A 13,740-nucleotide genomic window follows, 5' to 3' on the forward strand; every position below is an offset into this window, starting at 1 on the left:
AAAGGTAGGTTTTTTTTTAAACCGAAAAACCCCAAGAACAACTTATTATTATATAGTGATTGATATATTTTTGGTTTTTTGAGTAAGAAGAGAGCTAAAAACTGAGCATTTTATGTGTCATTTTAGAATGTTCTAGAGTCTAGAGAAATACTCCCCCACCCCACCTCCAGGCTCATTTTCTAGAAATTGCAGGATATGCAAAAGTGATAGTTTCCATTAAAAAGCAAACAGATAGTTGAGGAAGAAATTAATTACTTTGCAAATCCCTGGCTATGGGAACTATCTCTGACCAATTCTCAATTGTATGCCTAAAAATAGCAAACGGAAAGAGAAATTTTGCCCAAGGATGCTAAAATGCCTAACTCCAATATGTATCTATATCAGATTAAGTATCCCCAGATCTCATTTCCACATCCAGCTTGTCTATAACTCCTGTGAATGAATCTAGGCTGCTTTTCCCAGGTTCCAGCCCTAAACTTTATAATATTCCCCTCTAAGCCCCCACAGAAGTATAGAAATTTATACCAAGGAATGGCCTGTCCCCTTGTCCCATCCCCACTGCATCAGCTGGTCAAATTGTTGGCTACATTGTCCTGGCTATTCTAACTTCTGATTGAATTTGCCCCACCAATGATTATTCCAAGTTGTACCCTTGATCAACCTGTTTGGGTCTAATTAGTTTCTTCTGCTGAGTGGAAATAGACCTGTCACACATGAAATATTTTTCCTCAAGCATTGTGATTTGCATAAGGCTGCAAGCATTGTGTGGCATTTCCCGGTCTCTAAGCATTGACTATAATCGGATGTGGTGGTGCATGCATGTAATCCCTTCAGTCTTGGGGGCTGGTGGCTTTTGAGTTAAGGAGTTCTGGATTACATGGGACTAAAGCAGCTCAGGTTAAGTCTGCCAACAGTATGCTGAGCCCCTAAGAGCTGCCATCCGTCCATCCCGTCAGAAATGAAGCACAGAGTGCCTATGCCAATCAGTACTAGCATTGGGTCTTGGAGTGGCCAGTGTCCTTCCAGTCTATACAAAACAAGGGAGGCCACATCTAAGAAGCAAGCAAACAAAGCCTTTTACTATAAAGCTTTTCATTTCCCTCCCACTGTCTCTAAATTTAAGCAAACAAGTATTAAGGCTTGTGACCTCAATTAGATGTCACTTTGCTACTAGCTTTAGTCAATTTTGAAGTTGGGTTTCAAAGAAAATATAAAAGGACTTTACTAAGGTTGTGTGAATGTAATCTCTCTGATAAAGAGTTGATATTTTTGTGCTTATTAATCTATTACAAAAATATTTGATAGTATGGAATCACTCAATGTTCACTTCTATAGCATTGGTAATAAACTTGACTTTGTACCAAATCTTTTCCCTCTCAATAACTTTCATAGGCTCACTTTTCAATACTAAAAAGTGACTCCATTCTATTTGCTAAATTATAAATTCTACCTAATATCTGGAAATCAATTTTCATACATTCTGCTCTTTTTTCTTCTCATCACAAATGATAAAAGATTTTGCAACTGGAATATCACTGCCCGAATTTTTGATGAAGTCAAAAATTTACATACTAGATTGGCTTTGCAATCTTAGTAGAAGGCAAAATTTAGTGGCTGATTTTTCCTCTACAGATCTGTGGATTCAGGAGTCACTTTATGGGGAGGTATAAAATTATGATAAGCAGAACTGAAATGGAAAGCTTAAAGAAGTCTTTTCATTGCTGTTTTAGATTTTATTTTCCTCATTTACTTATGTTGATGAGATGCCGTATGTCCTAGAGCCTCATGTAAGGAGGAAAAATAAAAACCAAACACTATAAACATTTGCATGTTTGAAATCTTGTTAATGATAAAAGGTGTTGAAGCCAATGAATTCCCTAAATGAGTAAAGGGGAAATTAATCTCAAGCATAGCTTTGGGAAGTGGAGAGAAACATGTATCAAAGTTTCTTTTTGCTATTTATAAGGCAGAATAATGAAAGAGTGAAAACTTTCATTAAAAACATCTTTTAAAATTATAAGCAAAAATGTCAGTATGCCATATAACATAAGAGAGGGCTTTGCTCATGAAGCAATCACCAAATAGCACTGGAAGAGATGGTTGTTTAGCATACTTAAAAGAAAAATAACTTAAATGTCTTATTATTGACAGAAGTAATCTACAATCAGGGCTAGAAAAGGAAATTTGTACACCTTTCTCTGATTGAGGCAGTATCAACTTTTTTCTAACTCAGCCTGTGTTAGTATAGATATTAGTCATGCCCAAAGATGGCCTTAAATGCTGCATAGGATGGCATGATTCTCAGAGAACTTAAATGATTTATATTACTAGAGTTTCAAAAGTAAAATAAAAGCCAAATAGAAAAAAAATGTAAATGGAAAATATGGCCTCTAAGCAGTGAAAAAATAAATTAGTAAATAAATGACTATCAAAGGACTGAAAGAATTCTCTGGTAGAATGTAAGCTTCTTGAAGATGGGAACTTTAAAAAAAATTGTTGCTATATGCTCAGGATGTAATGCATTACATTACTGCTTGTTGAATAATATTGATTTTTATCTGGTGAGAATTTGAGATATCATTTAGTCCAGTTCTCTCATTTTACAGATAAGGAAACTGAGGCTTTGAGAAATTACATTATTTCCCTAAGATTATATGGTAAAAAACAGCAGAACTGGAATACAAATCTATCATTCCTCAACCCAGATTCAGCCGAATAAATGTCATGGAATTTTTGTCTTGATTTAATGTAACAATCCAATTTAAATCGATTCAACTAGAAAATAATGAAACAATGCCTGATTTACAGGAATTTCACTTCTATTTTGAGTAGCAAAATGCACATAGATGATTTAATAAAAATACATACAAAGGTATTTGGAAGTGATGGGAAGAAGACTAAAAACTAAGCAAGAGGATTTAGCAGGAAAATTCTCTTTTAGGAAAAGATATATGCAATTAATGGGCTTAGGAAAACTAGAAAGTCTGAGAACTTTGTGGTAGAAATCAGGAAGGAAAGCATTCCAAGCTGGGCTCACAAGCACTAGATTTATAAGATTTTGCAAATTTCTTTTAATATTCTTTAGGTGATTCAGGCAGTAGTTAGTTATATGATGAAATGTTTTAATTGAATATTTGTGAAGTGGATAACATACTTTAAAAAAAGTTTTTAGAAATTATCTATTTTCTTTTTCCCTCTTTTTTAGAAATAGAATAATGATCTTCACTTTCAAATCCTCTAACAATGCCAGTAACAATAATGTGTATTTACAAAGCACATAGTATAATTTATACTTCTTAATAGCAAAAAAATCTAAACTATAAAGTAGCTATTTACCGTCCTCACATACACATATGCTTCTTGACTTGGTAAATGGAAATGTCTTTGTTGGATATAGAAGAGATTGAATTCTGCTTCCTCACTCAGAATGCAGAGAACTAATAATGACTTTGGGGCCAGATATGATGCTCAGGGGCAAACAATAAGATAATTCTTTAGATTTTACTAGTCATTCAACTCAGATGATGGTGGAGGGGTATTTGAAAGATGAATGGAGGACAAAACCCGTCAGTAAAAAATTGGCTTATCATTAAATAATATTTATTGATTCTTCTTATTTCTCCATTGGTAGGACAAAGTAAATCAAGAGACTTTTTTTTCATGAAGATGATCAAGAATTTTCCTCATCCATGGCAAAAAAACAACATTAAAAATATCATCCCACATATGGGTTGGCCATTTTCTTTTTTTCCTTTTGTGCTTCAACCCCCCAAAAAAGTTTTTGAAATATCTGCCATACTAATGGATATGTGATTAATGGTAAAACTGATATAGCACTTTTTATTTGTAGAGGTTTTATGGTAATGTTTCATTAACTACTCCTCCTAAAAACCATATGAGGTAACATTGACCAGTGCCTCTATTAGAAAGAACTGAAATTCAAATTATCAAATTTACTCATGTTTTTAATAGCATATATTCAAAAGAAATAAAATTAGAACTGGCATAGGTATGGCCCAATGGAAGTATGTCTGCTGGACACTGGATCACAATATACAATGACTCAGTAACAATGTTTTTTCTTCCCTCAGGGGCTGATGTCATCAATTTTGATGGCCATGTTGTACTACCATACAGATTCAAGAATAAGAAGATGAAAACTCTGAAAGATGTCATTTCTTTGAAATTTAAAACCTCAGAGAGTGAAGGGGTAATCTTCCATGGAGAAGGACAGCAAGGAGATTATATTACCTTGGAACTGAAAAAAGCCAAGCTGGTCCTCAACTTAAACCTGGGTAGGCTCCAATCACCTCATTCATTCCTTTTGTTTTGAATTTACAACGTGAATGCACTGTTTTATTAGATCCATAGATTTTGCTTCCACAGCTAAGTCACAGAAATAAATCATGGAAGCCAAGAGAGTTTGGGTGGCTTTCCTATGAAAACTCAACTGATAATTGCCAGATGCTAAATTTGAACCTAGGTTTTCCTGACTCCAAGTTCAGCACTCCATCTATTTAACTAAGTCATCTGCAAGCTGCTTGGAGGAGAGAGGTAGGGAGGGGTAGAAGGGGTTATTGTCCTCACCACCTACCAACATAAATCACCTCAAAAGGGCAAAACCCAAAATCAGACAAGTGAAGGGGCTCATCTGTAGGATGCAGGCTTGAAGGTAGTCAAGGTTTGAGCACTTCCACGCTATAAGGGGGTAAAATTATTCCTACCAAAGTCCGAGCTTCGCCCAGTCCACCTACAGCACCAGAGTCAGAGTGAGTATGGGGCAATCTCTAGGTTCTTGGAGACTGGCTGATGTCACCACAGACTTACCCCAGAGAGCAAATTGTGGTATATGTTGGTGATGGAATACCATTGTACTCAAAGGAATAATAAACAGGAGGAATTCCATGGGGTCTGGAACAACCTCCAGGAAGTGATGCAGAATGAAAGGAGCAGAACCAGGAGAACACTGTAGGAGAACACTGTACGAAGAGACTGATAGATACCCTGTGGTACAATCTAATGTAATGGACTTCTCTACTAGCAGCAATACAATGATCCAGGACAATTCTGAGGGATTTATGAGAAAGAATACTATCCACGTCCAGAGGAAGATCTGTGGGAGTAGAAACACAGAAGAAAAACAACTGCTTGATTACATGGTTTGGTGGGGATGTGATTAGGAATGTAGACTACATGATCACCCTAGTGTAAATACTAATGATGTAGAAATTGGTCTTGATCAATGATACATGTAAAACCCAGTGGAATTGTTTGTGGGTTATGGGAGGGGTGTGGGAGAAAGGAAGGGAAAGAACATGAATCATAACTATGGAAAAATATTCTAAATTAATTAATTAAACTAAAAAAAGGAATATATGTCCATTGACTTAAACATAAATCAGAAAACCATTCTGATTTAATCTTCCAATGCTGTAAAATAGAATTTATTCCTCACTTGCCTCTTTTCCTACTATGTACAGTAGTCATGAAAGCAATTTCCCACAGATTCCCATAATTCTACAAAGTAAATGTCAAAAAAATCTTCACCCTTAAATTTGAAGATTTTCATCATGCTAGTCAATAAGGCAATCTCTAGCCACTGAATCTTTAATCCCAGACCAGTAGAATAATCTATGAGAGCATACATTGTTCTGTTGTTTTAGAAAAGACTTAATTAAGTGCAACAATTTAAAGGAACCACCTCTAGAAGAAGTGTTATAAGTACTCCTAATGACTGAATGCTGTACAACTAGAATTTCACAATACTTAGTGATATTTAGCTAAAACATTAAAATACCAGTTGAAGTATCTGGGCAACGTTATATATGCCAGATAGTCCTCAAACAAACCAATGAAAAATTTCAATTTCTTTAGGCAAGGGTTGTTGTTGTTGTTGTTGTTGTAATTTGCAGTTCTGGGATAGCATTTTATATACTTCCACAGATTACAGATTCTTCATTGTTGCTTGCCTATAATGCAGATAGTGTAACAGACTGAAGGAAAAAGTAAATAATTACATTACACCCTCCAACTGAGCACATCTGTGTGATCCTTAGCTTATTGTCAGTACCTCGTTGAGTAACTAAACAAACTAGTTCAAAGTCAATATGTGTTTTGTTTTGTTGGTTAAAATTGGTCAAACCAAAATTATATATTTCTTTTCCATGTGTTCCTTGTCCATCATGAGTGAGACATTATTGTCTAAGGCAAAGAAACAAACCAAATGTTATTGTGAACAAAAGTCCATTCCCTCCTCTTAGGGGAACACTTTTCTTCCAGAGGGAAATTGGAATACCTCGAATAGGCAATACAAATGGAAACTCATTTAATCAAAGGTCTGGGAGTTTAGCATTCTTTTGGCCCTCTTTAATTTCATGCCCATATTTTAGGCTTTTCTATCTGGTTTCTGCTATGCCTTCTGGCCTAAAAAATTATGAAAACAATATTTCATAGAAGTTAGTACTGAGGCTAAAGTGTTTCTTTTATTTCCCTTTTCATACTTCTCATTTTGATTTCCTTCTTTTGCTACCATGTGGCTCCTTGCATTTATCTTATAGACAGAGAGAATTGGGAAAGTGCTGGGAGAAAGGAAAGCCATATTAACTGTAATATGTAGACATCACTATCATTTTAAATATATGACCAAAACCTCTAAAAATCTAATGTTATTCTTGTAATTTTTACATACATACATACATACATACATATTCTGATCTCTGATATAGTAATTACAAATTAATCAATTTAAGGGCATATTTTAATCACACCTTTAAAATGTCATTAATTAAAGGAAAAGAGGATGATTATATATAATGGAACACCAATATTCATTATAAATCTTTGCAGTATTGTTCTATGATCTGCATTTTAGCTCTCTCCTAATTATTCTTCCTTTGATAACATTTAATTTTCCCTCTCTGCTTTTTCTTCTTGCCTTTTTTCCTCCAGCTATATATATATATATATATATATATATATATATATATATATATATATATATATATATATATAAGAGGAGCCATGTGGCATTATGAAAAATATTCTGTGCAAATCCTACCTCTGACATAGACTATCTGAGTAACTCTAATCAAGCCACTTAACTTGTCATTGCTCAGACAGTTACCTGAGACTACAAGATACAGAGATACTAAGAGTAGCAAATTAACACTAGGAGAGTTTATCCATAAAAACTTTCCTATAGTCATAAAATCAGATCCCATTAATTTTTGTATGTGTATATACATATATAATTAAAATGCCACTTAATATAAATCTGCCCATAAGTATATACATATATATATGTACACACATATATATATCCTTAAACAAACAATATAAATAATCATATAACTTCTAATTATTAACATTTACAAAGGAAATTCAATGTTGCACCATGGAGCTAGCTAAAAATGACATTGAAAAACAGGTTCCTCTCTAGGCATGTAAATAAAGTCATTGATTTTAATGTGACATTTAAATACATCCATTTAGTTGATAATAAATATTAATCTCTCCTTAATTACAATATAATTGACTTATTTTTGTTACAATGTAAGGAAATAGCTTTTATCTATCATCATGCAATCACACATGTAGAGTTTCAGGAAACCTGCAAAGTCCCCTAGCCCAGTGGTATCTAACTCAAATAGAAATGAAGGTTATTTATGGAATATAACAATCTCTGCAGGCTACATATTCACTTATAAGACCGCATGCTAACATTATTTTTGTTCTATTGTATTTTACTATTTTATTATCTATTTCTTGATTACATTTAATTCTTGTTGGACCCTATGTTGTTGCCCTAAGTAGCCTGTGTGGTACCTCTACTCTAATCTAACTTCCTCCTGTTATAGGGAAGTAGTCTCAGAATCTGAGAGGTAAGGGAATTTTTATATTTAGCCATGGAGTCAGATCCAGAATCCAGACCATCACTTCTTCTCAAGAACCTTTCCCATTGTACTATGCTACTTCACACATTAAGAGTTTTTGGTCATTGGCAATCCCATTCGTTATTCACTTCTCAACTATCACATGGAGATTTAGCATTAAAAACAGTTATTCCTTTTCCCCTTAAAAGTCATAAATGGTAGGCTTTTCTTTTCTTCTTTTTCATTCATTTTTATTAAAATAACTGATTTTAGAAAAAGACTATAATTCCTCCTCTTATTTTAACGTTCCTTGATAATATCCTTTTTTATAACCCCCCCCCCTATTTCTGTGTTCCTTGATCTGCCCCTCATATTTTCATTTCAAGAAAAGAAAAAATAAGGAAATCTCAGATATTTCCTCCTCCTAAATTCTTTGTAAATAGTTCAATGTTCTTCTTTTTCAATTAATATGGGAGATTGTAAGAATCCTGGCCACTTCATTCCCCTTCATCTTTGAATGATATTTTGCTTTGGTTGTTAAAAATTACACTTAAACTAAGAGTATCTCCATAGATCCGATTAAAGTTTATAACTTAACAGTAATCCATTTAGTCAGATAGTATGATACCCATATTCACAAGTTAGAGAACTAACTTGTTAGTTCTCTAGAACTAACTAACAAGTTAACTTGCTTACTAGTAGTCAAACATCTAGTTAGTACCAGAGCCTGGACTTCAAGTCACATCTCTTTACTAGAAGATCAATATTCTTTCCATTACATCAATAAAGCTCTTCCACTTTGAGAGTTTTACAACCAGCTTTTGATAGCACATGTTGCTGAAGTTTTGTTAGTTTCTTTCTTTTTATGACTTTAATAAAGTAGGACCAGGTTATTTGCTTTGCAACATGGAAACATGGAAAATGTTAAATACAGTTTAAACAAAACCATCTTGAAGTACACTCATGTTATATGTTTTTAAGCTAAATTCTTTGAGAATCAGCTTTGGGTGAAAGTTGAGCTTTTGACTTTTTACATAAAATAAACTCTTCTTTGGTGCATCCATTATTTATTCATTTCCTTGGTATTTTCACATCAATCAGGGAGTAACCAATTTGGCTCCATATATGGCCATACATCTGTGATGACAGGAAGTTTGTTAGATGATCACCACTGGCATTCTGTTATCATTGAACGCCACGGACGGAACATCAACCTCACTCTGGATAGGCATTTGCAACATTTTCGGACGAATGGAGAATTTGATTATCTCGACTTGGATTATGAGGTAATTAAATAGATGTAAATAATGATACCATGAGGTGACTATTGAACAATTCTATTTTATGGAGCCTAGGTGTGTCTTTTTCTTCATATTTTTTTTCTCCTCACATATGCTTTTCTCTCCCACCTTTTCTTTTTCACTACTGTAAGAAAGAAGCTTCCAAATTCAAAAGTAAATTGGCATGCCCAAATAAATGTTATTTTCTTCAAAATCATCAAATATCCACATATTGTTTACTTACTTTTTATGACTATTGCTTGAGGTATTTTTGAAAAGCACTACCTGACTGAACAATATAATCTGAACATCATTCTAATGTAAGATATATTCTTTATCATAACTCTTCAATTAATTCATGAATCACAAGGAATTTTGAGGTTTCACTATAGTTTAATATTTTAATTGTGACATTGTATGCATGTATATTTGTGTGTATATATTATATACATATTTACATGGATTTTAGAAGAGTTATAATGAGCACAGCTCAAGTATTGAGTGGTGATGAAGAATTATAAATTCCTACTTAGCTTTTCATCATGTAAAAAGCTTATGGAAGTTATTTGAGTATTTCCATTCAGTGTACATTTCTTTCATTCATTATCAAAGCAGATCCATATTATGAATTGGAGTATCCTTCACATTCTTAGGAATTGACAATTTAGCCACCACTGTAGAGAAAGGAAGAGAGGGGATTCTTAAAAGTCATGTAGATCATCTATTTTATTTCATAGAGGAGCAAAATTATCTGTGTGAAGAATCGCTCCATATATCTCTCACTGTCTCTATTCTCTCCATCTCTGTCTCCCTATTTCTCTTGGTCTCTTTCTCTCTCTTTGTCCCATTCTTTCTCTCTGTTTCTGTACTCTCTGCCTCTGTCTCTCTGTCTCTCTCTCTTTCTCTTTCACACATATTCAAGACTAAAACGGCAGCTCCATTAGAATAAATGTGCATTAGATTTCTGCCGTTGTTCCCTTCAGTGTCATTTCTGTCTCATCTATGAATATATTCATGTTTTTGTGGTATCTTGATGTTGTTAAAAATCTATAAAATATTTGCAGATCTTTTTCCATTTTTCTTCTTTTTATTTTCTGCCTTCTATTTCTATACATGAATATCCCTGGAAGGCTTTGCTTGGTTAGATCTCTTAAAAAATTCAATTTCAACTGTTTATATTCTATACTATTTTTTTCTCTTTTAAGGGATAATACTACTAATAAAATGCCATTTTCAACATAAGATTTTACAATTGAATTCATATTATAATTGGTGTTCCTTTGGTTGTCATTCCATACCCCACCTCCATTTTTTGAGTAAAACACCAAGGCTCTTCTTTGGTCTTGTTATGGGATTATCAGTTAAATGGAATAATTATATTTTGTTTTTTCTTTTGCCTATTTTTATTGTCAATTAACTTATTTTCATTGTATGATAGTTTCACACTAATTTTTATATTTGCTCTAACAAGTCAATGACCAGATAATACATATGCAGCTCACTATGAAATGATTCCCATATCAAAAATAACTTCAGAGCTGAACTTTACAATAGAAACAATTTCATTTTTTTTGTTTTTCAACATTCACTATATCCAGTATACTCCAAATCTTTCTTAAATAAAGTATTCATAGAATTATCACCTATACTGGAAGTGACCTTGGAAGCCATCTAGTTCATTCATCTCATTTTACAGATGATGAAACTAAGTCTTAGAGTTTTCTCATTCCTTATTCCTGCAATTATTTTTTAACCAACACATTTCTTTCTAACCTTAGCTATTTACATCAATACACTGAAGTTACCAAGTTTAAACTATATGTTGACTTTATTTAAAAAGTCTAAAATTTCTTGTTTTTTTTTCAAAATTTCTTTTATCTGTTCATCATCTGCAACAGATGTTGCCTTATAAACTGTAATTATTTACAAAGTGATCTTTTTGCTAATGCTTATCATTAGCACTGTACTACAAGATTGAACACATATCCCCTGAAATTCTATTTCTGGTTGCTTTTGGATACATTATAAAAACAACAAAATTGGAAAAAAAAAACACTACCACACCTGCTCCTTTATTTGGCTATCTAAGGAGAATCTGCAGTCTATCCTTCAATATAAGCAACAACATCTTTGCTTCTCTATGTTTTAGTCATAGTAAGAATGAAAAATTGATATGAGTCTATTCTTCTAATTGTACATATATTTTATTTGTTCACTGAATGAGGCCTTACATTTTAAGTAGCTACAATTAAATTCACATGAAGAAAGAAATCTCTCTGATTCTTAGTATTTTCTCTCTTTTTTTTTTGCCACTATCCCTTAAAAGTAGAAAGGAGTTACATGGAACTGAGGATCATTTCATATTTTTCTTTATTTCATGGAGCTAAATGATTAAGTATCAATTGGCTACTTTTTTCCATATTTAGCCAGGCCAGTACTCAGAAAGTAGATTCAATGTTGTCTTAGAAGCAAACATAGTATTCCTGACAAAATAGCACCTTCTTGAAAATCCTATTTTAATTCCTCATTTTGTACTGTAATGACCCTTGATTTTGTAATGAAGATATACAGGTCAACATTTTGGTAAGGGGATCTTAAACACCCAGAATTAGCAAGCATCCAAACCAGGGCTGGAGTTCAGATCTTCTGACTGTTTTCTACAACACACTACCTTACTAATTAAAGTTATTAAGCTTTACACCTGTAAAGAACCTTAGAGATTATATCCTGATCAATTTAAAACTGAAAAAAGAAAAATAAAAAGAATTGTGAAATAACTTACTAAAGGAAATACAACTAGCTAATAAAATTTTTAACAATCCAATATCCATCTACTTTTGCAAAGAAGTTATGAGAGAAACTACACCAAGAGTTATAGTGACCCAAAGATTATAAATACATAGAAAAAAAAGAATATCTATCAAAATAATAATTATTATTTTCAAATGTTAGTTTTTTTAAAATTTGTTATGTTTAAATGAAATTGCATATGTAACTTGCTTTACGCATCTAACGTGCTACATAAAAACTAGTTGTCACTTATTATTATACCATTGAGTACAGAAAAATCATATTACCATTCATTTTTGAGGAAGAGGGGAAGAAGAGAGATATAGAAAAGAGACAGTTTCAATTTGCTCTTCCCATTTATATTCTAATAGCTTCAATTCCATATAACATTATGGTCTTCTCCAAATATGACTATTAATTTCTACTCTACCCCTCTTTTCCTTTTCTCTTTAAATTGCGCGGAGTAATGGAAAGGGCACTATCTCTGGAATCCAATAACCCAGATTCAAATCCTAACTTCAGTTCTTACTGTTTGTGTGACCTTAGGCAACTCACTGTAATACATATCACTTAATCCCTCTTAGTCTCAGTTTACCTATAAAATAAGTGGCCTAGATAAGATGACTTTCAAGATCCCTTCTAGTCTCATTTTTTTAGTTCATTCATGAATCTCTGATTTTCTTTCTGCTATTTTTCCCCATGAATTAATGCATGGTAATAGCCAATGAGTATAAGGGTGCATAATATATCATTATATAATTTATCATTATGCGGGTCATACTCCAGTGAACCATCTGTGCAAAGTGGGCTGAACCAGCTTGACAATAACCAACAAGCCTCAAACTTACCAGTGAATTAGGGGGGTGTCTGCTTCAATTATGGGAAGATTTCCCCTGGTGGAACAATTTGTTCCTACTGTCATGAAGGCAGGAGAAGTGGGAGCTATAGAGCACTTGAAGCTTGATCAGACATTGAAGAAATCAAAGTCATCTACTACATCCAGAGCCATCACCAGTTGGCTGGACTTGGATTTTGATGACCCTGGAAGAGAGAGTCAGACATTCAACTTTATACAGTTCTGCCTTTCTTAAATCCAATTTATGTGTGAGTCAAAAGACATCACCAGTGATATCTTTTAGTCCTCTTCAAGTCAACAACCAATCATTACATATAAAATTTCTTTGCTTTACCAATGTCATTTTTCTCTCTAAATTCTATTCATCTGAGCTTATTGAAACTAATTAAGCACTTAAAAATACTGTGACACTAGTGGTTTATAATTTGTTCATGGATCCCCTGAGATTCAAAGGTCTTTCTTTTATGTTTTAAATATAAAGCCCTGACATTTGAAAGTTTCTTAATTTTGACACTTATTTTTTAAAATTCTAATAGAGATGAGAGGAAAAAATGAATGGCTAGAATAAGAATTAGCTTTAAATGAAACCCTTGTATCAGATTATTTGCCTTCTTAAGAAGTAGGAGAGGGGTTTTAAGGATGGAGGCAATTTGGAAGAAAGTAAAAAAAAATCAAACCAAAAAGAACCAAAAAATTGAACTGAATTTCAAAAAGTATTAACATTAGTAAGCTTGTTTATATGTTTTATGGCTATTATTCTTAGTAATTAGAAATAAGAATGTGTGACTCCATTTATTCATTCATTCTTTTATATAACAAAGCATCTGGTAGAAAGTAAAAATGTAAAATCTGTTCCTTTTTCTTAAATAATGAATCTAGGTTCACCTATATACAACATAGGCCCTAACAATAAATAACCTCAGGGTATCCAGGACTAAATCAA

The 13,740-nt window shown here is 33.0% G+C and overlaps 1 protein-coding gene across 1 annotated transcript in view; it reads left to right on the forward strand.

Moving 5' to 3' along the window:
- The window catches only part of CNTNAP2 (contactin associated protein 2), a 2,768,972-nt gene that overhangs the window by 1,193,708 nt on the left and 1,561,524 nt on the right, over positions 1-13,740 (forward strand). The window contains exons 5-6 of the mRNA XM_007504517.3: positions 4,092-4,295; positions 8,973-9,157. Coding sequence (XP_007504579.1) covers positions 4,092-4,295; positions 8,973-9,157 — 389 coding nt within the window. The remainder of the gene's footprint in view (positions 1-4,091; positions 4,296-8,972; positions 9,158-13,740) is intronic.

Source organism: Monodelphis domestica, chromosome 5 (genome assembly GCF_027887165.1).
Source record: "Monodelphis domestica isolate mMonDom1 chromosome 5, mMonDom1.pri, whole genome shotgun sequence".
Classification (NCBI taxonomy): domain Eukaryota; kingdom Metazoa; phylum Chordata; class Mammalia; order Didelphimorphia; family Didelphidae; genus Monodelphis; species Monodelphis domestica.